This window comes from Canis lupus, chromosome 17 (genome assembly GCF_011100685.1).
Source record: "Canis lupus familiaris isolate Mischka breed German Shepherd chromosome 17, alternate assembly UU_Cfam_GSD_1.0, whole genome shotgun sequence".
Classification (NCBI taxonomy): Eukaryota; Metazoa; Chordata; class Mammalia; order Carnivora; family Canidae; genus Canis; species Canis lupus.
Window position 1 is genome coordinate 22,858,558 of NC_049238.1, and position 25,463 is coordinate 22,884,020.

The window sequence follows — 25,463 nt, forward strand, 5'->3', positions numbered from 1 at the left end:
ATGCTGGATGTGTTTCTAGGGAACCACTCCCTCATTACCCTCCGGATCCTTAGAGAGCCATTGCTTCAGCAGTGGTCATAGGCATCGTTTCAGAGGGTTCCCAAAGCAGGCTTACCCTGCCCCTGGGGTGGTTGAGGCCATCTCCCAACCATCTTGTGAGCTCCAAGAAGACCAGCATGAGAGAAATACAGGTTCTTTGCTCTTTGATCTCACCAGAAGAATGTGCCATTCCTGTTTGCAGCAAGAATGGCAAATGCCCATCTGGGTTTTATGAAACATCGGGATACTCTGTGCACAGAGAGGTCTCAGGAGGATCATATATGGGCTTTAGGAGTTTTGCAACGTTTGCATTGCACTGCATGCTACCTCCAGGAGTTGAGATTTGCCATGCAACCTTCAGTTCTGGTTTTAGCTCCTTTGAAAGGTGAATGTTTTGGGCCTGTAATTGCCTGGTGGGATGTGCTACAGAGCAGTGGGTGCTACAGGTGACTCAGAGGCAGAGGGCCTTCGGATAGGGTGGACACCTTTCCTAACTGCAGAAGTTAGAAGCTGTAGCCTTTCTGTGGCCCATGAGACAGGACATGCCCACACTGGTGGGGTAAATGAGGATTCTAGAAGACCAGAGTCCCATGGGTACTTAGATTATTAATGCTAGTGGGGTCTTTTTGTACCCATAACATTTGGAATACAAAAACAAATGAACAGGAAATATAAAAAACAAAAGCTTTTTTTCTGAATCCAGACTCTTGGGCTTCCTGACTATGAGGTCTTTAATACGTGGCTTTCTGCTTAGGTTCCTTATCTTTCTTGCAGAACTAGAGATAAGTCATTATGTGAGAACCATGTAAGTGCTCTGATACACAGTAGGTGATTAGTGAATGCTAATTTCCTTGCCTTTTCTCTTCCCTAAATTTGGATTAGCCTTGACATGATTCTTATAACAGTTCTAGGACATAAGCAGGGAAAATATTTTTTTTTAAATTTTTTTATTTATTTATGATAGTCATACAGAGAGAGAGAGAGAGAGAGAGAGAGGCAGAGACAGAGGCAGAGGGAGAAGCAGGCTCCATGCACAGGGAGCCCGACGTGGGATTCGATCCCGGGTCTCCAGGATCGCGCCCTGGGCCAAAAGCAGGCGCCAAACTGCTGCGCCACCCGGGGATCCCCAGGGAAAATATTTTTATTCCCATTTTAGAGGTGAGAAAATGGGGTACAGAGACATGTACTGATCTGCGTGAGGCCACAGGGACAAGCTGGGTCTGTGTCCCCAAAGTCTTGGATATTACAGGAGAACTGGTAGGGAACTGGATAAGTTTTTGATCCTGGTCCTACTGCTGTTGCCTGGGTGATACCTCTGTGTCTCAGTTTCCTTGTCTGTAAAGTGGAGGTAGTTAAGAGTATTTACCCCCAAGGATTGTTGTGGGGATAAATGAGCTAGTATCTATAAAGCACTTAGACTGGCAATTAAGGGGTGGCTCTCATTATTAAATGCCCCATTACTTGTAGGGCCTACTCCCAGGGGCTTGTTTTGGGTATTTTCTTTGGGCCTTCTGGGAGGCACATGTCATGTGTCCTTTAGAATTCTGGGTGTCCTGCATATTAATGAAGGGTAAAGCGAGTTAGTCAGTACCTACCTATGTCACACTGGTTCTCCACAAGGGCCTGTGTACATGTGTGAGTGCCATGTTAGGATCCAGGGTGGGGTCCCCGAGCAGCCACCCCCTGGTGTCCACTCCATCAGTGGACCCAAGCTAGCATCAGGCTCTCTGCCAGGTGTGTCCCTGCGTGACTATGGTTCAGGGTGAGCTTGCTCTTTATATTCAGTTGGCAACTGACAGGCACCCTAAATTGATTCATATCCATGGTAACTGTCACCCAGGGGAACAGTGAGAAACAAGAGTCTTTTCTTTCCATCCTCATCAAACAGAGCCAGTGCTCAGAGACCATCAGGCCTGGCTCTCCTTCCAGCTGGCGCTGGCTCATCTCTTCAGAGAGGTTGTGGGTGTCTCCTCCTCCTCACTTCTCCCTCCCAGGGTGCACTGGCTGACTGCTTGAGGCAGCTGAGGACCAGCGGGCCTGGACACTGCGGAACTGGGCCTGGTACTTCTTGCTTTTGAAAACACTCCTGAAGCCTGTACCTCAGGTAATGGGTGGGAGGCTTGGGGAAGTATTTATCAGATGTAGTCCAGAGGGGGCCAAAATTACTCAATAAAGCTTGTATTTGTGGTAGTTTATGGTTATTTAGAAAGAAGATTGGTGGTGATGTCTATGGGGGGAGATCCTTGATTGACTTTATGATGGTAGGAAGATATATCCTATCTCTCTTTTATATGTGCTCTGAGGTATTTTTTTTTCCTCTGAAGGGTTTTTTCCTCCTTTTATGGCTCTGATGACTTTTCTGGAGGGAAGTATTGGTGTTCTGGTACCAGCTGGCAAGGGAGATACACACCCTGACTCATCTGAACAACTTTCTTGAGATCTGATTTGTCTTGATGGTACCAAGAGGTAAAATATGATTTGCATTGAATTATAAATTTTTTATTTAGTTGGGCTCAAGTTCTGGGCTAATTGCCATGGAAACTTTGAGACAGATTAGAACTTTGTTTTGTAACATGTATTCTTCACAACTCTGGTCCTAAGAAGTAGTTCATGAACAAACAGGTGTAAGGTCACATAGATCTAGAAATTGCTTCATATGGGTCTATGGTCATATATATTTGGAAATCACTTCATACTCTACCCCTTATTGGAGCATTACAATACATAGAACACATTAAAGATCCTGAAACATGGTCAAGTTAAGAAACTAGTTCAACATTATCTGAGTCCATGTTTCCTAAACTTCCTTTATTGGAATTTTTTTTGTATTCATAATTGTTCCATGAAACACAATTGAGGGATGGCTTGATTGCAATTCTTTATACATTCCAGATTCATTCTACATTCCAGAATGTAGCTGGAAGGAAACATAGAATTCACCTGAAATGCAGGAGACTGCTTCTCCCATCTCCTGTGCATTATAGAGTCATGGAGCTATAAATGTTCTAGTGAGGTTGGAGAAAGGAAGGCCAGGTGGGAGGAGGCTGGGTCCCTATTAAGCATCCTGGAAGGATGTTGTCTGGCTTCTCCTCATACATCTCTAAGGATAGAGAGCTCACTCCTTTCTGGGAAGCTATTTGTTAGAGGGTTAGGAAGTGCAGCATCCTGCACATCCAGTAAGTAGTGCCCTGGCCTCTCGACCTGTGCAGCCAAGCTTAGTTTATTTTGACTTGTTATCCCTTCAGTGGATCAACAGAGCCCTCACACTCGCCTCTGAGTCCATTTTTTCCGATGTCTTCACAATTGCTTATATGATGTTGTGATCTCACTGTCATGTTCTCATTCCCGTGGATGGGCTGTGGTTTGCTAATATCCTTCCCACAGTGTGTAAGGAGAAGCAGGTCTGAAGGCAGACTGAACATTTCCCTCCAGAGTCTGGAGCAGCACCTGCCTCTAGTCTTTGGTCTAGAAGGGGTCAAGCTCTCACCTGCTTGTGTTTCTTCTAGGGCAGCAATTTTTATGTATAGGTTCTTTGATTAGACAGACTGTCCATGCCACACAGGTCCACACCAAAGATGTGATTTGTATTCACATGGGCTGAATTAGGTGTCACCCTAATGAGGTGACAATCATAATGAGGAGGATTTGTCAAGACTTTCCATTTTAGTCATTATGTTTTTAGCACAAGGGTCTTTGAGTAGAAAGTCTCAGCAAGCAAGTTGCCTTATCATTTAGGAAACTGTCATCTTCAAGTAATAGAAAACCCTCCTCAAAATGTCATAATAAAAAAACCTTACATGCACACCAGTTGGCATTTGGTAGTAAGGCTTGTGGGTTGCTTGACCCAGTGGCTTAAAGTGCCTCAAACATACCCTTTCACTTTGTCCCTTGATAGTGTCCAATTGTGTGAGGTTTTACAAGCCTTTGGGACACTCTGTTGCTACTCTATGTGTCTGCCTTGCTCCAGGGAGAAAAACCACTTACCAGTATTTTTTACTCTTTCCTTGTTCTTCATTCCTAATGTCTCCAGTTTCCTTATTTTGTCATTTCTGTTCTGTTTGAAAAACTTCTCTTAGCCATTCTTTTAGGTTAGGTCTGATGATAACAAATTCTCTTAGTTTCTTTTGTCTGAGGATGTCTTGATTTCAGTTCCATTCCTGAAGGGTATTTTTTGATGGGTATAGAATTCTGGGTTGACAGCTTTTTTCTTTCAATATTTTTTTTTGTTTTTGTTTTTAGTTTTTTGAACTTGGATTATGATATGTCCTGGAGTGGATTTATTTTTTTTAAAGATTTTATTTATTTATTCATGAGACATACAGAGAGAGAGAGAGAGAGAGAGAGAGAGAGAGAGGCAGAGACACAGGCAGAGGGAGAAGCAGGCTCCGTGCAGGGAGCCTGGATGTGGGACTTGATCCCGGGACTCCAGGATCGCACCCTGGGCTGGAGGCAGGTGCTAAACCACTGAGCCTCCCAGGGATCCCCAGGAGTGGATTTCTTTAGGTTTATTCCATTTGGAATCTGCTCAGTTCTTGAATCTGTAGATTAAAGTCTTTCACTATGTTTGGAAAGCTTTCAGGGATTATATCTTTGAATACTTTTTTTTAGCCCCACACTCTTCCCTCTCCACTCCAATTGTACAAATGTTAGAGCTTTGGTTATAGTTCTACAAGTCCCCAAGGTTCTTTTCCTTTCTTTTCAGTCTGTTTTCTCTCTGTTGTACATATTGGGTAATTTCTATTCTTCTCTCTTCAAGTTTACTGATTCTGCCATCTGTCATAGTTATATTCACATTGAATTGTTTATTTAAGTTGTACTTTCCAGTTCTAAAATTTCAATTGGTTCTTCCTTATATATTCTATTTCCTTGCTGAGACTTTCTACTTTTTAATGTGTTTCAAGCATGTTCATCAAAGTATTTTATGATGGTTGCTCTTAAATCCTTGTTAGATAATCCTAACATCTGTGTCATTTTGGCGTTGCATCATTGATTGTCTTTTCTCATTTGATATTTTTCTTGTTCTTGGTATGATGAATAATTTTCAGTTGTATCTTGGACTTTTGGATATTAGGTGGTGAGACTCTAGATCCTACTTGGCCTCCTCTTTTTCAGGCAGTTAGGCTATCTAGGTGTAGCCCAAGATCTAAGTGGAGATTTTTCCCACTGAGCCCCATTGGCACCATCCTAGCAAAAGCAGGGCCCTGCCTCACACTGCCATGCCTTGCCTGATTGTAATGGGTGGGATAGAAGTTCCATTCCCCACTGGACCCTGCTGGGTGGAGCCTTAAGAAGAAAAACAAATGTACAGAAATGTATATATATCATGTGATGAATTTTTACAGACTGGAAATGTGGGGGCATTTTAAGAATTTTCTGATTTCTTTGTATGTGTGCATTTTTTTTCTTTTTTAAGATTTTTAACTTATTTATTAGAGAGAGAGAGAGAGAGCACAAGCAGAGGTAAAAGGAGAAGCTAGGGGCTCGATCCTAGGACTTTGGGATCATGACCTGAACTGAAGGCAGATGCTTAACAGACTCAGCCACCTAGATTCCCCATCTTGGCATGTTCTATTAAAAATGTATCAAATCATTTTTCTTTATTATTCCCCACCCAGAATTCTCCAGAATTATCCATTCACTTACTGATTCCTTCTTTCCTTCTACCCCTCATCTTTCTTTACATTCATTCTTTCATTTATTTATTCATTTATTCATATATCAGTTTTCTTCCTTTCCTTCCCTCCTCCTTCCTATCCATCCGTCCATCCATCCATCCATCCATCCATCCATCCATCATTGAAGGAACAGGTATCCTTCTTCATGTTCCTTCTGTGGCTATGGGGGCAATAAGCTTTTCTTCTCTAACACTCTTCTGTGGGGGTAAAGAAGGAGGGGCACACCCTATGTGTGGTGAGGGCCTGGGTTTTCTTTTTTTTTTTTTTTTTTTAAGATTTTATCTATTTATTCATGAGAGACACACAGAGAGAGGCAGAGACATAGATAGAGGGAGAAGCAGGCTCCTTGCGGGAACCTGATGCAGGACTTGATCCCAGGACCCTTGTATCATGTACTGAGCCAAAGGCAGATGCTCAACCACTGAGCTACCCAGGTGTCCTGAGGGGCTGGCTTTTCTTGGGAGAAGTCCCTGAGAGGCAGCTGGCCCAGAAGCAGCATAATCAGAAAGCTTCAGTCCATGTCCTGTCACTACCACTGACTTCTGAGACCCCCTGGGCCTCAGTTTCCCTCATCTGTAATATGAAGGGTTTGGCTTGGTCCTCTCTTTGACCCTGTGACTCGGGTTGCCTCTATCATTTTGGAGTTTCCCAGGAACTTCCCAGGAAATGAGCCAGCCCACAGGTGGATGCCCATTTAGTGGGGCCCTTTCTGTGCCCTTGGCAGTCTGAGCACCTGCACCCAGCCTGCACTGTAGTCAGCACCTCCCAGGCTCCCGTGGGCTGGGCTTTGAGAGGTAGGCTGGGATAAGAAGGAACAAGAGTGATATTTTGGGAGGATGAGTCAGCCCAAGTGTCAGTCTAGAAACAGTACCAGCTTGCCCCCATTGTTCTATTTCCCTGTGTGGGGGTGTGTGTCATATGGAAGGGAGGGAGACGTCTAGCTCTTTTCCTCAGCCAGGGAAGGACTCAGGATACACAGTATCTCAGTGTGAAGGGACCTGGAGGTCATCTAGAACCAGATCCCCTTGTTTCACAAATGACAGTTTGGAAGCCCACAGAGGATGGGGACTTGCCAGAAGCCACACAGTAAAGTTGATGACAGGGTCAGGACTGGAACCAACCCCCTTGTCTCCTTGTCTTAAACCCGTGGTCTGGCCATGTGCTAATCATCAATAGACTGGACTTGCTTTATCCTGAGAGGTGTGAACCCAAGGCCCAGCCTGGGCATTGTCCTCTTTGGGGTCTCCACCAGAAGGGCCTTCCCCACCTGCTGCATGTGAGCTAACCTTAATTTGTGGCTAGGACAATGCTGGTTTTTAATGAGGCAATGCTGGCCAAGGGGTCACCCCAGACCCCCTTTTCCATCTTCCATATGATGTGTGGTGCTCGGACTCTGGTCTGTGGCCTGGGGATAATGTTTTTAATATCTGTTCTTGGGAAAAGCGCTGAATGTTACAGGAAATGGAGCACTGTGCCACTAACTGTCCTCTGTTCTCTACATCATCAGGGTTTGTGTCAATCCCATCACATGAATTGAGTGTCTATGTGTACTCTGGCTGGTGCTATGGTCTGGCGAGCTCATGGCTTAGTGTGTGTGTGTGCAGTTAGCTGGGGGCAGGGGGAGGGGGCTGGGCCAGGTGGACCATCACAGCTCAGTGTGCTGAATGGAGTTGTGACAGGGACATGTGAGGCTAGAGAAGTAGAGGGGATCCTGAGTAGTTAAGGAGAGCTCCCCAAGGGACAGCAGGAGTTGGCCAGGGGCAATATGTATATGTAGGGGTAGGAAAAGGTTTGAGAAAGGCTTTTTCCCAGTTATGTATTTTTTAAAAAAGATTGTATTTATTTATCTGAGAGAGAGAGCAAGTGAGCGAGCGAGCGAGAGCATGACTGGGGAAAGGGGCAGAGAGAGAGGGAGAAGCAGACTCCCACTGAGCAGGAAGCCTGATATGGGTCTGCATCCCAGGACCCTGGGATCATGACCTGAGCTGAAGGCAGACGCTTAACCTGACTGAGCCACCCGGGTGCCCTCAGTTATGTATTTAGAGGTTTATTGACATATTTTAACCAGATGTCTAGATATTTTACAATGGGAAGTGTGTTCAGGATATCCAATCCTTTACACTGCTGGAAATAGAGCAGTTTAATTCATTTTACAAGTCAATAAGGTCCAAGAGGACCCTCAGGGATATTTTCAGTGAAGGGATAGGGTAAAATGTAATCATCATCCATTTACCCAATCATGTGTTGTAAGTTTCAGTCTATCAGTTTTTGAAAATTTCAGCTGCTGCTGGGTAGGCAGGGACTGTCCTCTGTGGACATGGTGGGGACTACTTATCTGGTGTGTACAAGAGTCCTTCCAGCTTGTGATTCTGCACAGTCAGTCCATTTAATTCATCACTGAAATATTTATTCAGTGCCTTCTGGGGTGAGCTGAGCCTTGTGCCCTGTGTTGGATGTATGTAAATAATTACTCATGGTCCTTGTGCTCAGGGAACTCACAGAATGGTGGGGGGCACAGACATGGAGTCATCAAGCTCACTTGAGAATTAGTGAGATGACAGGGAACATAGGGACTGGATGGAGACAGCCTCATACTCAAATTGGGTGACTGGAGGCAAGTTTCATGGGAGGGTTTTATACAGGTGTGGGCAGGATGTGGAGAAACCGCAGAGGAAGCACTGGGGTCTGCTGGTCATGCTGGGTGCCTCCACCATCCCTAGGCTTGAAGGGAGTAGTTATAGGACCTCAGAAACACAGAGGGCTCCCTGTCAGGAGCCATGACCTTTGTGTGAAGAGCTGTGACCTTCAGGTGAGGGGCACAGCCAGCCCAGCAGGACCACATGAAGGATGCTGGGGGAATAGAACCCTGGCCTCTCTCCTCTGTCTTCCACTGGCCAAACCCAAGGGAGCCAGAAGGCAGGGGGCCTGTTGATGTAGCCTGGCGAGGTGGGCACAGAGCAGAGTGAAGAGGAGGGGGAGAGGACGGGGGTGCAATAGGGAGTAGGAGATATCTTGTACTCAGACTCTTACTGGAAGGAGTGGGGAGCTTCTCTCAGGAGAGGATGATTGAGCTCTGTATCTGTATCCTGGGCCTGCTATAGAAAGTACCACACACTGGGTGGCTTAGAACATCAGAAGTGTATTGGTTCACAGTATGGATACGCACGAGTCCAGAATCAACCCTATTGGCAGGGCCACACACCCTCTGAAGGTGCTAGGGAAGGATGGTGCAGGCTTTGTTCCCAGCTTCTGGTAGTTGCTTGGTTGTGGCAACCTAACTCCAATCTTCCCACAGCGTTCTCCGTGTGTGTGTGTATGTGTGCTCACGTGTTCGAATTTCCCCTTTTTAGGCAAATCAGAGAGGGAGACAAACCATAAGAGACTCTCTTTTTTTTTTTTAAGATTTTATTTATTTATTAATGAGAGAGAGAAAGAGAGAGGCAGAGACACAGGCAGAGGGAGAAGCAGGCTCCATGCAGGGAGCCCAACATGGGACTCGATCCCGGATCTCCAGGATCAGGCCCTGGGCCGAAGGTGGCGCTAAACCACTGAGCCACCCGGGCTTCCCTGAAACTCTTAATCATAGGAAACAAACTGAAGGTTGCTGGAGGGGAGGGGGGTGGGGGGGATAGAGTGACTGGGTGATAGGCATTAGGGAGGGCACATGATGGGATAAGCACTGGATGTTACATAAGACTGATGAATCACTGAACTCTATCTCTGAAACTAATAATATACTATTAATTATTATAATTATTCAATTGTAATATAAAATTCAATTAATTCAATTAATTACTGTTAATTAATTGAATTTAAATGAAAAAAACCCACAAATTTCCCCTTTTTATAAGAGCACCAGTCATATTGGATTAGAGGCCCACCAAACTCTAGTAGGACCTCCTCTTAACTGAGCCAATTAGATCTGTAAGACTTTATTTCCAAGTAAGGTCCCATTCTGGGTTATTGGGGCCTGAAACCTCAACACATGAATTTTCAGAAGACACAATTCAACCCGTAAAAAATTATGTCTTGCCTGGGGGTTCAGTAGGCAAACAAGCATGGGTGTATGTATATTTGTGTGTTGTATGTATATGCCCGTGTGTATGTGTATATGCACATGGATATATGTGTGTATTTATGCATGTGTGTATATGTGTGTGCACACATATTTATCCACGTGTGTGCACGTGTATATGCACATGTGTATGTGAGAGTGCATGCATGTATATGTGCATGTGTGTGTGTGTGCATTCATGTGTGGGTATGTGGGTACATATGTGGGTGTGTGGGTGTGTGGGTGTGTGGTGCCACGTAGGTAGATACCCAGAGGCCTGAGAGCCATTTGGTGGGGGTCTTTCAGGTGGCTTGGATGATGCTGAGATCTGATCTCTCCTCCCTTACCCCTTCACCTGTGCCCTGCAGGCTCCCACCTCCTGGAATTCCTCTGCCTGGGGATTGATCCAAGCTTTGTGGGACTTGCAGCTTAAACAATTCAGAGGCTTTTTTAAGAAAGAAGACAAAATTAGATCTGAAAATATTTAGGATGACACAAGAAATCACAACAAATTGGTGAGGCAGGAGATTCAAGGCCCTTCCTTCTGGGATCTCCTCAGGTGAGTGACCAGAAAGCTTTCAGATGTCAGCCTGCCCCCAGGCCCCCTCTCCCATTTGGGCAACTCCTCTGGCTCCCAGGCCCTGGGAGTGGATGGAGTTCAGCAGCTTCCATCCCTGCTGGCACCTGGCCAGCTCCTTACCCTTCAGGCTTCGGGCTTACGCCACGCATCACGGCCCCCGGGCTTACTCTCATCACGTGGTCACAGCAGTGGGGAGCATGTGACTCCCCGAGGGCCTGCTCTGTACCCAGCAGAGCACAGAGTGCCCTCTGAGGGTCAAATACACTGGGAGGAGGGGCGAGCTGTGCTCCTCCCAGGCTGGCATGTGGGGAAACCCAGGCTCCAAGAGCTTGTTTCTTGCCCAAGGTCATGCTGGGGCTGGAATCACATCCAGTCCGCCTCGCAAGCTCCACTTCTCAAGGGCTGCACAAAATGTACCTCCCTTAGTGCAGGGAATGCCGGAATACACAGGTGGTTTGCGGGAGGTGGGGGTGGGGGGGAGTCTCTGCATTATCCAGCTCCTGAGGGCAAACTGTAGTCTTTCCTGTGTTTCTGGCATCTGGCAGAGAATGTGGCACAGGAAGTCCTCAGGAGATGCGTTATGCTCCATGGTCTAGCAGGGGCAGGTGGAGAGCAAGAGGACTGGACAGGGGCCAGAGTGGAGGGGCTTGTCAGACGTGGTGCCCAGCGTGGCCTTTACCCAAGGACACTGGGAGCCACAAGGGGTGTCCGGCTGGGGAGTGATCATCGGATCTGTAGTTCTGTAGTTCCGAAGCTCTGGCTCTCGGGCTGTGATGTGAGGATGCAGTCAGGGGGCAGTACACACATGCCCTCTCCTAGCAGAGCTCAGGAACATAAAGGCTGGCTTCATCCTGTCCCTGCCCTGTCTGGCCTTGCCACTGATGAATCACTGTCACTTATAAGCTATGAAACCAGGGCAAGGGCTTACCCTGCTGGGCCTCAGTTTCCCCATCTGTCACTTCATGCCTACGGTGCAGGGGGAGAGTCCAGTGCAAAACACATGGAAGCCTCTTCCAGCTTCTAGCTGCCACCAGTTCTGGTTTGGAGGAAGTGCCTCCTTCCTGGGGCCTCTGCTAAAGGATGTTCAGGAGCTCAGTTCACCTTGCCAGCTTGCCCCCTGGGGAGTGATGGGGGCTTATGGGTTTCCGGCCCAGGGCCAGTGTCTGCCATGGGCCATCTTCTCAGTGCTCATGGGCTGGCACTCCCAGGCCCCTCATGGAGGGTGGTTAACAAAACCTGCTTCTTTCAGGGCCTCAAGAGAGAAGGGCCTGCTCTCGGTGTGTATCAGAGAAGAGGAGAGAACCCAGGAAAGTGCTGGTAGGTCCAGGAAAGGGTTCCGTCAGTCAGCCCTGGGCACATATGAATCAGTCAGCCAGGCCTCCTGGATGTGTGACCAACCCCCTGCCAGCTTTCCCTGCTCTATATTCTGTATGCCTGCCTGGTCCCCTGTAAACTTGGGGGATCTGCCTGGAAAGCTTTGTAGTGTCTTTGGGCAAGTGGCTCTTTACAAGGCTACATAAAGTCAATGAGGCCTCTGGCTCCCCCTGTCCCCACCCCATGCCCCTTGGGTGGTGAGAGTTAGAAGGGGGTGGCGTGAGGAATGGAAGCAGTTGTCACTTGAGGCAGGGCAATGTCAATGAGGTGTTTCTGCCAAGGGCCTGGGCTCAACGAGGAAGCACACATGAGCTACTAGGACTCACATTTCCCAAAAGCTGGGGGAGTGCAATCTGGCTGAGGCAGAGACCAGAGGCTTCTTGCTATGCGTCTGTTTCTGCACGTGCTGGTGACGGGCACTAATGGATGCGGGGTGTATGGTGGGCTGGACAAAATCACAAGCCTGTTACATGCTCTGCTTAATCCTTACAGCTCACCTACCAAGTCAGTCTTTTATCCCCATTTTATAGATGAGGAAACAGAAGCTGAGAAAGGTTAAAGACTGGCCAGAGGTCACACAGCTGGAAAAAGCAGGACCAGGATTCAAAGGTAGTTCTGCCGATTGCCGAGGCCTGGGCGCTCACACTACCTGCCCTTCTGCATCTAGACATAGCTTGAGAACTACCCAGAATTGGGCCCACGGGCCCCAGCAGCAAATCCAGGGGCTCACTGTCCGGGGCATTCCTGCCGCAAGCCTGCCGTGCACTCCCTTGCCGTGGTCACTGAGCAGTAGGGCCCAGGTGACTCTCACCGGCAGCCCCACAGGACAGGTCGACCACTTGGGAGTGCCCAGTGCCTGGCGGGGCCCCAGAGGAAATGAGGCCAAGGGGAAATGTCTCCTGGCTCCCTCTCCCTCATGCAGGAGCTACGGGCTCCTTCAGGGCAGCGGTTGCTATGCAGCCTTGTTTATTCAAGGAGAGCCTGGCAGAGGCCAGGAGCACGCCAGCAGCAGGACCAGGGGCTCTCCAACAGCCTGGGGCTGGCCAGGTGTGGGGCCACGTCGTCCTTGCCCCCTTGGGCCCATGGGCCACATTGTCCACAGAGAGATTGCAGAGTCTGGATTCCTCCAGTGACAGGGGTTGGCCTCTGGACAGAGAGGTAAGGGGGTGTGCAGGGCAAAGGGAGTGGGCGGAGGGTCAGCCTGCCTGGAGTCCTTGGAGGACAGATCTAGAGCAAGGACAAAGGGCACCCAGGGATGGAGGCTGTGGGGCGTGGGCAGGCCCTTCCTCTCTCTGGAGCCTGCGGTTCTCTGAGCCTGCGAGCCAAGGAAGGGGGCTGTGCTCTCCTCCTGGCCATGACCTCTGGCAGAGCTCCCTGAGTGGGGGCCAGCTCCACTCCCTGGGATGCTGAGGGTGAAGGTGTCGGAGGGATGAGGAAGGCTCTGTGTTAAGGGCACAGGCTGTGGGCCGGCTGGAAAAAGCAGGATTCAAAGCCAACTCTTCCTGCTGCCCAGGCCTGGGTGTTCACACTACCTGTGCTTCTGCGGCTGGGTTTGAATTCTGGCTCCGCCTCTTACTGGCTGTGTGGACTTAGGGTTTTTTCATTCTGAGCCTCAGTTTCCTTGCCTATAAAGTGGGGGTTAAGTGATACGTCCCTTGGGGCTGCCTGTGAAGGGTGGAGGTGGTAAGGAGAGAGAGGGGAGAGTGTTAGCCCCTGTGCTAAACGGAAGTTACTTTTGTTGATGCCATTATTACTACAGGGGAGATGATGGTGTTCCTTTCCAGAGCAGACTCTGGGCTCCAGAAACAAGGGTTTTGTGAACCACGTCTCCAGGACAAGGACTCACATTGGCTGGGGACCTCAAAGGGCTAGTGTTACCTCCAGAGCCCTGGGAGGGGCTGTAGGGCCTGAGCTTTGTGGATGCATCGCTGCAGAGGGTCACCCAGGCAGAGGGTGCAGGGGTGTAGCCAGGCGGGTCCCCTCTAACCCCAGGCTGCCCACCTCGGCCCTGTAGCCTTGGCCTAGGAGTCTAGAAGAAGGAGGAATGTCATGGGAGCAAGTGATGGGGAGGTGTCAGGCTGAGCTCGGGAGGGACCTACTGGGGCCACCTCACAGGCACCTGGCTCTGCTCACTGGCGTGGATGCTTAGAAGTTTATTGTTTTATACTCAACCTCTTGGCAGCCAGAAAAATGTATAAAACTCACCAACTGTGTCAAGTAGGATTATAAAGTCAATGTGTAGCCACCACCGCCCAGGGCAGGAAAGAGACGCCCCCCAGGGCAGCCTCCTGAAGGCTCCCCCACAGGCCCCTCCCCGTCACAGCCACCTCCCTGCCCCCCAGGGCTGACCACACTCCCCACGTCCTCTGGCTTTCCCACGAAGTCTTACCATCTCTGCATGCATATCTAAGCTGTTGAATTTTGTCTTCCTTTGAACTCCATACAAACAGAATGGTACCCTCTGGAGTCTTCCGTGCCCGGCTTCTTTCAATAAACACTGCTCTGGGGAGTCACCATGGCGCTGAGCGGAGTGGGGTTGAGTAGTTTTTCTCATTTTCATTGCCGTGGAATATTCCACGGCATCAATACCCATAACTTTTTTCTCCAGGTTCCTGTTGGGCATTGGGATTATTTCCAGATTTGGGCCATTGCCATCAGAGCTGCTTGGAACATTCTCATACTTCTGTGTTGGTTCACAACATGCAAGGTTTTCTCTAGGGTAGATGCCCGGGGGCCGTCTTGCTGGGCATAGGGCTTGCATGTCTCTAACTTTATTAGATGAACCAGACGGCTTTCCCCCGAGGCTGTGCCCCTGTCCCAGTCGCCAGCCCTGCATCAGAGCCTGGCTGCGCTGCGTCACAGCAGCACTGGATGTCATCATTTTTTGGTCAATCTTTGCGGACTGGAAGCATCCTAACTCATTTGCATTTTCCTGATCAGCAGTGGGTCGGGGCCTTCTTTGTCTTTCTTCCTCCTGGCTTCCCTCCTTTTTGGACCTGCCCCTGGTCTCCTTGCTCAGCATCCTCATTGTGCTGCTTCCCAATCTCTGTTTTCCTCTCTGTCCTGTAGACCCCTCTGTCCCTTTGCCTCCATTCTCCTTCTGAGGGGACAATCATTCATCCATGTCATTTCTCTGCCATCGATCTTGGAGCAGCAGTCCCAGACTTCTGAGCAGCTGTCTGCAGGTCTGAGATTTTCACTGTGTTTGTACTTCAAAACCTATGGATTTGGGCCCTCCTTGTGTCATTTCTTGGGCCTTGGCTTTCCCTTTCAGGAAAATAAGGACAGAAGAAATGGCCCTCCACAGAAGCCCTTTCAGTTTTCCAGGCAAAACCTGGCATATGTCCTGGAGAGGCACCTGGAAGGTTCTAGCGTTTGGTCAAGCAGGGTCAGCTTTCTCCTGGGGCCACTAGGAAAGGACAGAGCTGGTGGTCCGAAGTCTGCTGAGCTTCTAACAGGGAGACTTTTGTGAAGAGCCATTTCCTGGTACAGGACAGTCATTTAGACACTAGGCAGGGCCACCCCAAGTTTGCTGAGATGCTGATTGGAAGAGATGTTTAATTCTTCTCAGCCCTTCAGGTCCTCTCATACCTGTAAGTGCTCACGGAGTGGAGCTCCAGCTGCTGGGCAGGGGTCCCCGAGCGGAGAAGCCAAGCAGAAAGCCTTCCTGGGGCAGTGGACTGGGCGACTTTGCGTCAGACTCCAGGACTAGGATCAAACCCTTGGACCACTCAGACCTCAATGGTGGAAATGTCAGGGAGGATGGGCAGAAGGCTTCCGAGTGGCAGCCAGTGGCTGTGTTTCAGGCAGGCTTGACACATGGCACCCAGCCCCAGGAAACGGTCCTCAGGAAGCGTTGTCACGGCCTGACCAGGCACTGCCGTCTGAGGCAATGCACTGAGCAGTGCTGAGGTGCCCACTTAGGGGAGGCCTTGGTGGGAGGGTGGAGGAGGAAGCTGAGGACCTTGCCAGCTGGTGGCCAGTGTGATGCCTGCAGGGGTGTGGCCCCTCAGGGTAGGCTTTGGCTGTGACTGCCCTGTAGCAACTTCAGGCCCCACATTAACCCCTCATTTACCAGCCGGGACACTAGCTGATCTTCAGGGTCTCTTACAGCTCAAAATTCAGTGACCAGAGAAATAGAGGAAGGCACCTCTTGCCCCACAATGTGAAGCTTCGTTGATCTGATCTAGCACATGATCTGATCTCTAATTTATATTTGCATCAAGATGATACACAAAAGTGGGACAGACTCAGATTTTGAATTTTGTAAATTTGTGGATATGTTATATATCCTTTCCCCTAGGGACACCACTTACTCATCCAGTGCCTTTGTGTGGATTAGAAAAAGACATCTCATGATCAAGGCACTTTACTTCTCTTCATCAGAGAAAGGCACTAAATGTAGCAAATCCGTAGTGTCTGCAGTGTGAATCATGCCCCCTTAATTATGATGCCTTGTGCAGTGCCCAACCTGAACAATCCCACAGGGTGGCTGTGCTTGTCACCTACTGCCATAGTCTTCCAAACAGAGCCTACATAAAATTTTTTCTCAACCATGGGCCTTCCCATGTCTTCTAGACCAATGATCCTTATATCAGAATTCACGGCCCTAGACATATATGCAGCTCTTTCCTTCCTCTCTCTGTACCCACCTCCCTCCCCCCCCAACACACACACTGAATTATTGCAAATGGAAGGCTTCATTCTTCAGCTGTGTTGGGAATAAAAATGGTTGAGAAGTTCTGCTTTGGGCTCTTGGCCATGAGATCCACCCTATCCCGGAAAGTCATTAAAACGCAGGCACTGACTTCCTCCTTAACAGACTCTGTTCTGGTAAGAAGGGATCTCTTGGAGCATTTCCCAGCAAGGTAATACTTGGGCTGCTCTTCCAGGTGTCCTGCCCCAGCCTGTCCACGGATGCGTGCTTGTCCCCGAAAACTTATGCAATGAAGGACATCCGTCAGGTGGCACCTCCATGCTACCACAATATTACCCCTGAATTCTTGCTTCGGGGCTAGACAACTTGAAATGCTTTTCATATTTTATTGAATACTCTCAGTAATATTGTGAGAAAGGTGTTATTATTTCCCTTTTGCAGTTAAATTGAAGGCCAGAGAGGTTCAGTAATGCGTTGTAACGTGTGAAGTCACGCAGCTAGTAGGCGATGGAATTAGTGCAGGGCTGTTAACTCCTGAGCGCACACTGTCCTCTCATGTCTCCACTGATTAGTTCTAGGTCTCCATCCAGCTACTTACCCTCTCTGAGCCTCGGTCTTATCATGTATAAAATGAAGACAATAACATCTGCCATGTTGCGCTATTTCAAAAGCTAACTAGAACCATCTGTGGCAGTACCCGGCCCTACGCCTGGTGCAAACCAGCACGGAACTAAGAAATGTTAGTTCCCTTCCCTGTTTCTTCTCAAGAAAGCTGTCTGTGAAGATGTGCTATAGTTTTGATTTCTTCATGCATGTGTGCTGCAACCGGTTATGGAGGTCTTACTATGCGCCAGGCACTGTGTTCGTCGCTTTGTGTTTCTCTACAGTCCTGTGGGCCTGCTAGCTGATGCACCCCCTGCTGTCTGGAGCACAGAGGGTTACAGGAGGATCGACCCCACCTGATCCCATTACAGCAGGGAGGTGGCATCTGCAACCAGTGGGTGTAGCGCCAGAGCTGGTGAAGGGGCCCGGGAAGGGGCATTAATGGTGGGGGGGGGGGCATGTCATCTGTGAGCTGCCTTCCTGCCAGCCCTGAGTGGGGAGCCTGAGTGGGGGTCCTTGGGCACCTCTCCCAGGGATTCTGGTGGGCGTGGGGATCAGTCTCCCAGTTTTGGAGGAGATGGCTCCTGGACTCCCAGTCCCAGAAGTCAGATAATGTCATTCTTCTCCTTGAAAAGTCTTTAGAGTTCCCCTTGCCTGCAGAGCAAGTGCAGACTCTGAAGAGCACTATGGGTCTCCCCACACTGGCTCTCCACCTTCCCAGGCTCGGGTCCTCCTGCCACGCCCCAAACTCACAGCCTGTTTGTTCCTCCACGCCTCTACTCAGACAGTTTTCTCAGCCTGCGAGGCCTTCCTCACTTCCCTCCTCATCTAGACCCTGCTTCTTTCCAGGCCCGGGGAGGATGCTGCTTTCCTGTGGGGGGTCTCCAGGTGCCTAGTCAGACAGCACCGCTGCCCTCCCGTGTGCCTGTCCCCGCCCAGGACCCACTGTGCTCCAGCCAGTGTCACGGCAGGTGTTGCTTCCCAGCACAGCAAATCCCAGGTGAGAACCGCGGGAGGGCCCGGCCTGGCTAGTCTGAGCCTCTGACCCTACGGACCTGTCTGTCTCCTCCACGTGAGGGGCACCCGTGTCACCTGGATCTGTCTTGCAGGGACGGAGGGCTGGCCCATCATAACTTTAAGGATGGTGCATGGGCAGAGGAAGGGAGAGGAAGAGTTTACACCTGATCTTATTGACTGTCTAGCAGCAATGGTGCTGAATTTTTTTGCACGTGACTTCACTTAATCCTGACCAAACCCTTTGGTAGGACATTTTTTTAAATGAAGAAACCAAAGCTCAAAGGAAATAAAGAAATTTCTTGTTAATATGAGAGGGGCAGAGCAGGGTTCAAACCCAGCTGTGTTTTACCTCAAGGCTAAAGATCTAGGTGTCCTGGGGGTGGAAGGGTGGTATTTAGGAGCATTCTGGGCTCGGGGTGTAGGGTGGGAAGGCTGCCCATCTGAGGCCTCTGTTTAGAAGAGAATGTTTCAGTGGGGGATATTTTTGGGTTCAAAATCGAAGTTTGTTCACTCTGCCATCTTTGCCCTATTCCCCTTCTCTACCTATCTTGACATGTCACCACTGTTCCCCCCCGCCCCAGTATGTTCAAGGAGGTAAGAACTCTGACTTCTTGGAACCCATGCCTCTCAGAGGTCTCTAAAAGGAGGAGTGGGTAGTGTCACAGCCACACGAGGGAAGTTGCACCTGTGGCAGCCCCGAGGTGGGTGGGCAGCTAGGGCTGCATCTCAGGACTGGGCCCCCATTCTCTCCTGGGCCTCTCTGCAGGTACAAGCGTGATTGGGATCTTGTCGCTGGGCCTGACATTCTTTACAGGGCCAATCCTAGCTTTGTTTCCTTTCCACTTGAAACCTGAGTCCCCTCTGTGGCCTCTCTTCATTCCTGTGGTGCCAATCACCATGGAACCTGTGTAGCTATAGCTCTAGTGGAAGGAGCAGACAATGGTCAGTTACCTTGGGCCACTCCATTCCCTAAACTGGGAGGCCAAGGGTGGAGGAGCCAGCTCTCTTGGGCAATCCAGAGCCTCAGGGAGTAAGGACAGAATTTTGGTCCCCAGAACCCACTGGCTAGTCATCCTGTAGGTCAGGGGGTGGCTGTTCCAATAGAGAACAGTCATTCCTTGGTGCCCAGAACAGAACAGTGCCAGGTGCAAGTGGGGGTTCAGTGAATTGTGTCTTGGGGGATCAGGTGCTAAGTACACTTGATGCTAAGGCCCAAAGTTTTATCCACATTTGGGCTGGGATTTCTGATCTTGGTTTTTATAGTTTGTACATGAATTTTTAAGCTCCTACCAGGTTGTGGGCCTCTGTGACTTTCCTGGGGAGGTGCTACCCATTGTTTTCACATAAGACATAAGACATGGTCATTAGCCACATGCAGCTGTGGCCACTTCCCCTTGGGCAGGTGCCTGGGAGATCCTGCACACAGACCTTGGGGGTCTAGAGGACACACATTGTTGACACGGTCAGGAGCAGGCCTGAGAGGGGATCTGGTGGCTGGGTTGCCCTGGCAGGCTATGACGTGGCTGCAGGTCTCTTCTCTGTGCTGCAGGTGTCCCCAGGGCATGGAGTAATATCAGCTTCTGGCCCAGTGGCCATTGTGCCTGCTGAGGAGGTTGTGGCAAGTGGGGAGGGGGCTGTCTTGTTCAGAAGGCCCTTAGCAGTAGCGCTGGCCACTGAGACATATGCCATCTGTACTCTCAGGTAGCTCCAAATTTTCTCTTTAGTCTCCTAGAGAGTGATCACTTTGGGGAAACTGAGGCAGTAATAACCACTTTGACAGCATAAGGTGAGAAGCAGGGCTGAGATCTCAGTCGGAAGTGAATGCGAACTGTAGCCCAGTGGTTCTCAATCCTGTTTGAACATCAAAATCACTCAGAAGTCAAGAAAAAGTAACCGAACAGATTCTCATGACCTGGTCCCTAGAAGACTCTAATTCAGTAGAGGCCAGAGGTGGGGCCTTGGAATCTGTCGTCCTTTCTATTTGTTCCCGGGTGGCTGTGATCTGCAGCCAAGGCTGAGAACAAGGGCTGTAGCTAAATCTCGCTTTTCTGCATATAATTCACATAGAAAGCCAATGCTCTGGTTAGAAATGGCAGGTTTCACTGTCTGCAATGCCTGGGCTCTGGCTTGTTTTGCTTTAATTCAGCTGTGGATGGCCTGTCCCCGCCTGGAACATTCCTGCTGGGCTTTGCCGGAAGCAGCTGCTTGCCAATCTCTTGAGTCTCTTTGCCAGCCCACTGGGACGAGGGGCGGGTTGTTGAGACCTCTTCCACCACCTGCTTGGGAGAAGTGCTGGGTCTCAGGGACATTCCCTTGTGGCCAAATACTTATCCTAGTAGTCAGCAGACAGGGAGCTGCGAGGAAAATTCTCCTTGGACAGGGAACCTGAGGGCTTGAGGACGTAAGCAGAGAGACCAGGCAAAGGCTGAGCTGGAACCTCTGTTGGGGCCAGAAGTGTTGCTAGGAGCTGCTCTGCCTTCTGGGGCCAGGGTGGGGACGGTGGCAGGCTGGCTTCCAGACGGAAGGAGGTTTTCTCAGTTTCTGAGTTGGGATTTGCTGCTCAGCAAAAGGAAGTTGGCACTGACTGCATCCTGCCCTGTCCCCAGATGATACCTCGAGGGAGCTGCTCCAGAGTAGAGATTGGGAGATGTGGCCTTTACCCCTGATTTTGTCACTGATCCACTCTGGCCATCCACCTCCCTACCCGTCGAGGTGAAAACAGGTCACCCTTATCTCAGCAAAGACTATTAAATTGGGTGAAGTCACATGGTGAGACCCTTGTCACATGGAAAGAGAATGAAGTCAGGTCCGGAGTGAGAGCTGATGATTGACCCCAGGGGATTAAGGGAGACCAGAAAGAGGCTTGAACTGGTCAAGCAGTTGGCCACAGGGCGATGCGGTGACTCTCTGACAGGGTCAGAGGTGTATGGCTTGGTGAGACAGGTGGGCCATGAACTTCGTGCAGATAGAGGCTGGCACGTCCTGAGAGAAACCAGGGAGCTGCTTTCTGGGGAGACCCTGCCACATCCTGAGCGGTAAGCGGAGTCACGGAGCTCTACATGTGTTACGAGCTTCCGGGGAAGCAGGCAGAGAAAACAGGTTTTTGGTTTTGTTTTTGTTTTTTTAATTCATGAGAGACACAACACAGGCAGAGGGAGAAGCAGGCTCCACGCAGGAAGCCCGATGTGGGACCTGATCCTGGGACCCCTGGACCACACCCCGGGCCGAAGGGAGACACCAAACCACTGAGCCACCCAGGGATCCCCAGAAAACAGGTGTTTGAAGAAAATAGAAACTAATAGAGAAAGAAGACATCAGATTCCGCCTTGATAGATTCCACCTTCCCCAGAGACCCTAAGGTGTCCTTGTCAAAGCCACAAGTTTAGCCAGCTTAGCGACTTTCGGTGACACTCTTCGTAAAACAGCCCTGCTCACGGTCATGCGGCCTTGGCACTTGGAAAGTTTCAAGTGTCTCAGAGAGTCAGAACGTCAGAAAAGAGATGTCCTTTGGTCCAGCAGCAAATTTTCTCACTGGGAGAGTACTTCGGCTCCTGATGGGCTTCCTACAAAGTCATTTAAAAAGTGTGTTATCTGTGCGGACTTAGCTCTGCCGCTCCCTACTGTAGGCCCTGGATGTTTCGGGCTGCAGCCTTCTGGACGCCCGAGGACTGTGTTTACAGCCCAGGAAGTAGCACCTGCCTCCGGACAACCTCCTGGCAGCTTCTCCACCCAGGGCATGGGCAGCCGCGATGCTGTCCCTCCAGGTAAGGGGCTGCACTCTGCCTGGGAGACGTAGCAGGCAGGTGGCCATGCCTTTCCCCCCGGCCCAGCTCTCTGCTGGCTGACGCTGGCCGTCCATGCTCAGCTTGTTGTCTGGGGGCTTCCTGGCCCCAGGGAAAGGCTCAGAGTGTTCTAGAAATTCACTAGAGGCTGAGCTGTGCCTCCATTGTCTGTGTTGGTGGGCTGGCTGAGGAGCTGGCTTGTTTTGTGGTCAGAGGACATGAGGCTGGGCTCTCAGGGACGGCTGGGTGTCTCTGTCTCTTCGGCTGACAGGGCAGGAGGATGGGAACAGCGTGGCTAGCTCGGTGTCGGGAGGTGGGGTTCCAGGTCTGATGCTCTGCCTCTGGGAGCTGGCTACATGAACCTCAGTGTCCTCTGGAGAGTGAGGAGATCCACAGGTCCTGCCACAGATGGAAGGGGTGCTAGTGAGGTGGGGAGCTGCTTTTCCCTGGAGAGGTTGGAGCCAAGGCTCTGGGATGACTTGGGAGGGAGGTAGAGAACCCTGCCATGACAGAGTCGTTCAGGAAACAGGTCATTACCTAGGGGCAGAGCACCCTGGGGCTTTGATATGTTAATGTAAGAACAATTTTAATAATTTAGTGCCACATCAGATCCTGCTGGACATTAGATTCTTGTAGGGAAGTGCTGAAAGCTTAAGAAAAACCTGGAAATCTAGAAATAGAATGAAGGTGTGACTGTGACCGTATGAACCCCTAATCCTGTCCAACTCCTTTGCTTCACTGATCTGGGGACTGAGACTCAGAGAGGCTAGCTTATTTCCTCAAGGTCCCACAGCTGACAGAAATAGCAAGGGAGCAGACTCCTGACTCCTGGTCTAGGGACCTTCCACCCGGGAGTGGGTGTGCTGGGTTGCACCTTGGTGGGGGCTTCTCCAGCTGGTGGTCCTGAGATGTACCTCAGATGGGGAGCCAGGGGGTGTAGGGCCAACGATTCAGCTTGCTAACATTTAAGTGCCTCCTGAGCAGGTCCTGCAAAGAAGACTAGGACGGGGTTCCTGTGCCAGGGTGTGGCAGGGTGGGGTGGGTAAGGTGGAGCACGCCTGGGCTGCAGTGGGGACACGGAGGAGAGGCAAGGCTTCTCAAAGTAGTGACTGCTTAGCCGAGGCCTCCTCCCCACTTCCTGACCCTCAGCTCGGGGCCCCACCGCTGGGCTCCGAGCCCCACACTGTCACTGCCTATTCCTCATCGTCTCCCCCACCGGCCTTCAGGCCTTGCCCAGGACAGTATCACTGGGGACTGGGGCGCAGAGCCCCTGACAGGCAGCGTTTGATACATATCCGCAGTAGGGATCGACCGAATCAATTTGCTGAGCCGGGGAGGTTTTGGAGGAGATAAAGGGTCAGTGCAGGACACGCTGATGAGGGGCGGGAGGACTCTCAGGAGAGGGTTGTTGGGCAGGTAATTAAATGCTCTGCTTGGCCACCAGCCACCGTGGGGAGAGGTCAGGGTCGAAGCCATAGATTGGGGGTTACTGCATGAAGGTGACAATTAAAGGCATGGCAGGGAGAGGCCCATGTGAGCAGCTAGAGGGAGATGTGCAGGGGAGGTGGGGCAGGGGAGTGTGGGGGAGGGAGCCCGTGAAGGGGCCTGTGAAGGTGTGGAGTGGCCGGGTAGGGGTCGGGGCTGGAGCACAGCTGGACAGAGAAGGCCGGCAGGTGTGGAAAGGGGGAGCCAGGCCAAGAAGGCTGGGCAGAGCGAGGTGGTGGGCTTTGGTGGGATCATGGCACCCTGGCCAGCTGGGTGCAGGGTGCGAGGTCCCCACCTTGGGCCAGGCTCTTGCTTGGGGTATGGGCCACAGAGCTCCCCATGGGGGAGGGTGCTGGGGCAGTCTGTTGCCCGTCCGGATCTCAGGTGCTGCTCTTCCTGTGTTCTGTCCCCAGCCAAAGTTCCGGCTCCGGTGGCAGTGTACTGTGGGAGTGTCCCTCGAACCAGTGCTGGGCCCCGCGCGCCCCCGGCTGGACGCAGCGACTCCAGGCTGCAGGCTTATGGAGAAGGTGAGGTTGGGGGACGAGGCCTGCTGATGCAATCCCACCATGTGGCCTTCGATGCCCCGAGTGGCCTCTCCGGGTTCCACGGGCAGCTGCCCCATCAGGGCTGGGGAGCGGAGAGCAGAGCCTAGGCCTCCGCCTGGAGAGAGGACGTGCGATGGCCTAGATGCCTGGCTGGGCCCCCCAGCTATAGGCAGAGCTTATATTTACAGTAGTGTCTGCTCTAAATGCCCCTCAATTCTAGGTGGGTCCTTTCAATTTTGTGGCTCAGGGGATGGAGATGCTAGAGGGGGACCTACAGGAACAAGATGTGGGGATCCCAGCACACCCCTCACTGTCCGCAGAACACAGGGAGAGCCCCGGGAGGGCAGGGCCTGCTGCCCCTCACCTGGGGGTCTGGGCAGGCAGGCAGCATCCAGGGCGGAAGGCGAGGAAGAGGCCGCCGGGCAGGGGACAGCCGCTGGCGTGGTGGTGTTCAGGACAGCCATCCAGATTCCCGGCCTCTTTCTGCTCTACTTCCAGCTGCAGACCCCCTTCCCTGCCGAGCCCTGGTTCGAGGGTTTGCAATGGAGAACATGATTACTCTAGCGGCTGGCCCTCCTTCAGGCTACAGGCCTGGGGTGGCACCAAGGTCACCTCTTGCTGGGTCTGGTGCTGTCCAGGATCTGTGACCTCTTTCTGCAGGGGTCACGGCTTATGTCAAGACACTCCAAAAAATGCTTTCTGTGTGTGGTAGAAACTCTAAAAGCTGGTCTCCTGGTTTGCTTTCCCCGGCTCTCCCATGGTCAGGGCTCCTTCAAGGACTAGTTCAAACATCACTACTTCATGAAGGTTTTCTAGATCCTTTTCTTCCTTCTCTACATGCATAAAGCATTTTACTGAGATCACTTTTACGGCACATCTCACCTTTTACCTTGTAATGAACCCATTTAGGGACAAATCTTATTTCTTGAATAGATTGAAAGTCCTTTAGTGGTAAGGACCGCGTCTCCCCCATCTCTGGACCTCCACTGCCTGGACAGTGCTTGGCACCCACGAGAGGCTCTCACTGAGTGTTTGTTGAATGAGCACTTGGATAAGCCAGTGTCTGCGTGGAAGCATGCTTTGTTCTGAGTCACCTGAACTCTTTTCAATCTGCATTTGGTATTGTTGGGTATATATTTATATATTTTAAAGATTTTATTTATTCATAAGAGACACAGAGAGAGAGGCAGAGACACAGGCAGAGGGAGAAGCAAGCTCCTTGCAGGGAGCCTGATGTGGGACTTGATCCCGGATCCCAGGATCACACCTTTAGATGAAGGCAGATGCTCAAAAAATGAGCCACTCAGGCGTCCCTATTGTGGGGTATATTGAATGAATTGGTTGGGGTCCTGGAACTTGCTGCTGGATGGTGGTCCCTGAGCAGAAGGTCTTCCCTAAGTATTTATGGCCTCATGTCTGTGCTGTGATAGGGCTACATGTTGACTCCCCTTTCTTCCCTCAAGTAGCTCATGACACAGGTCTTGTTAAGGTTAGGCTTCACAGAGGCTGTTGAATGAATGAATTGAGCCAAGGAGCAATAGTGACGCCAAGTGATCAGGATTCATGGGGCAAGGCCGGATGGTTCTAAGGGAGCAGCACCGAAGAGTTGGCTGGTGCCCCGTGCTGCCGTGGGTGCTGTGTGCCTAGCTACT

The 25,463-nt window shown here is 50.8% G+C and overlaps 1 protein-coding gene across 8 annotated transcripts in view; it reads left to right on the forward strand.

Annotated features, from left to right (window-relative positions):
- The first annotated feature begins 1,943 nt into the window (after nucleotides 1-1,943).
- The window catches only part of TOGARAM2 (TOG array regulator of axonemal microtubules 2), an 83,784-nt gene continuing 60,264 nt past the window's right edge, over nucleotides 1,944-25,463 (forward strand). For 2 of the 8 annotated variants that reach the window (XM_038561164.1, XM_038561163.1), the window contains exons 1-4: nucleotides 12,663-12,880; nucleotides 17,832-17,982; nucleotides 21,626-21,763; nucleotides 23,680-23,793. In XM_038561164.1, the coding sequence (XP_038417092.1) occupies nucleotides 12,677-12,880; nucleotides 17,832-17,982; nucleotides 21,626-21,763; nucleotides 23,680-23,793 (607 nt within the window). In that variant the 5' untranslated portion in view covers nucleotides 12,663-12,676. Of the gene's footprint in view, nucleotides 2,144-2,363; nucleotides 2,506-10,128; nucleotides 10,328-11,597; nucleotides 11,666-12,252; nucleotides 12,332-12,662; nucleotides 12,881-14,575; nucleotides 17,377-17,831; nucleotides 17,983-20,913; nucleotides 21,035-21,625; nucleotides 21,764-23,679; nucleotides 23,794-25,463 lie in introns of those variants that run through there. The other 6 variants (XM_038561166.1, XM_038561167.1, XM_038561168.1 and 3 more) reach the window with 6 other exon arrangements.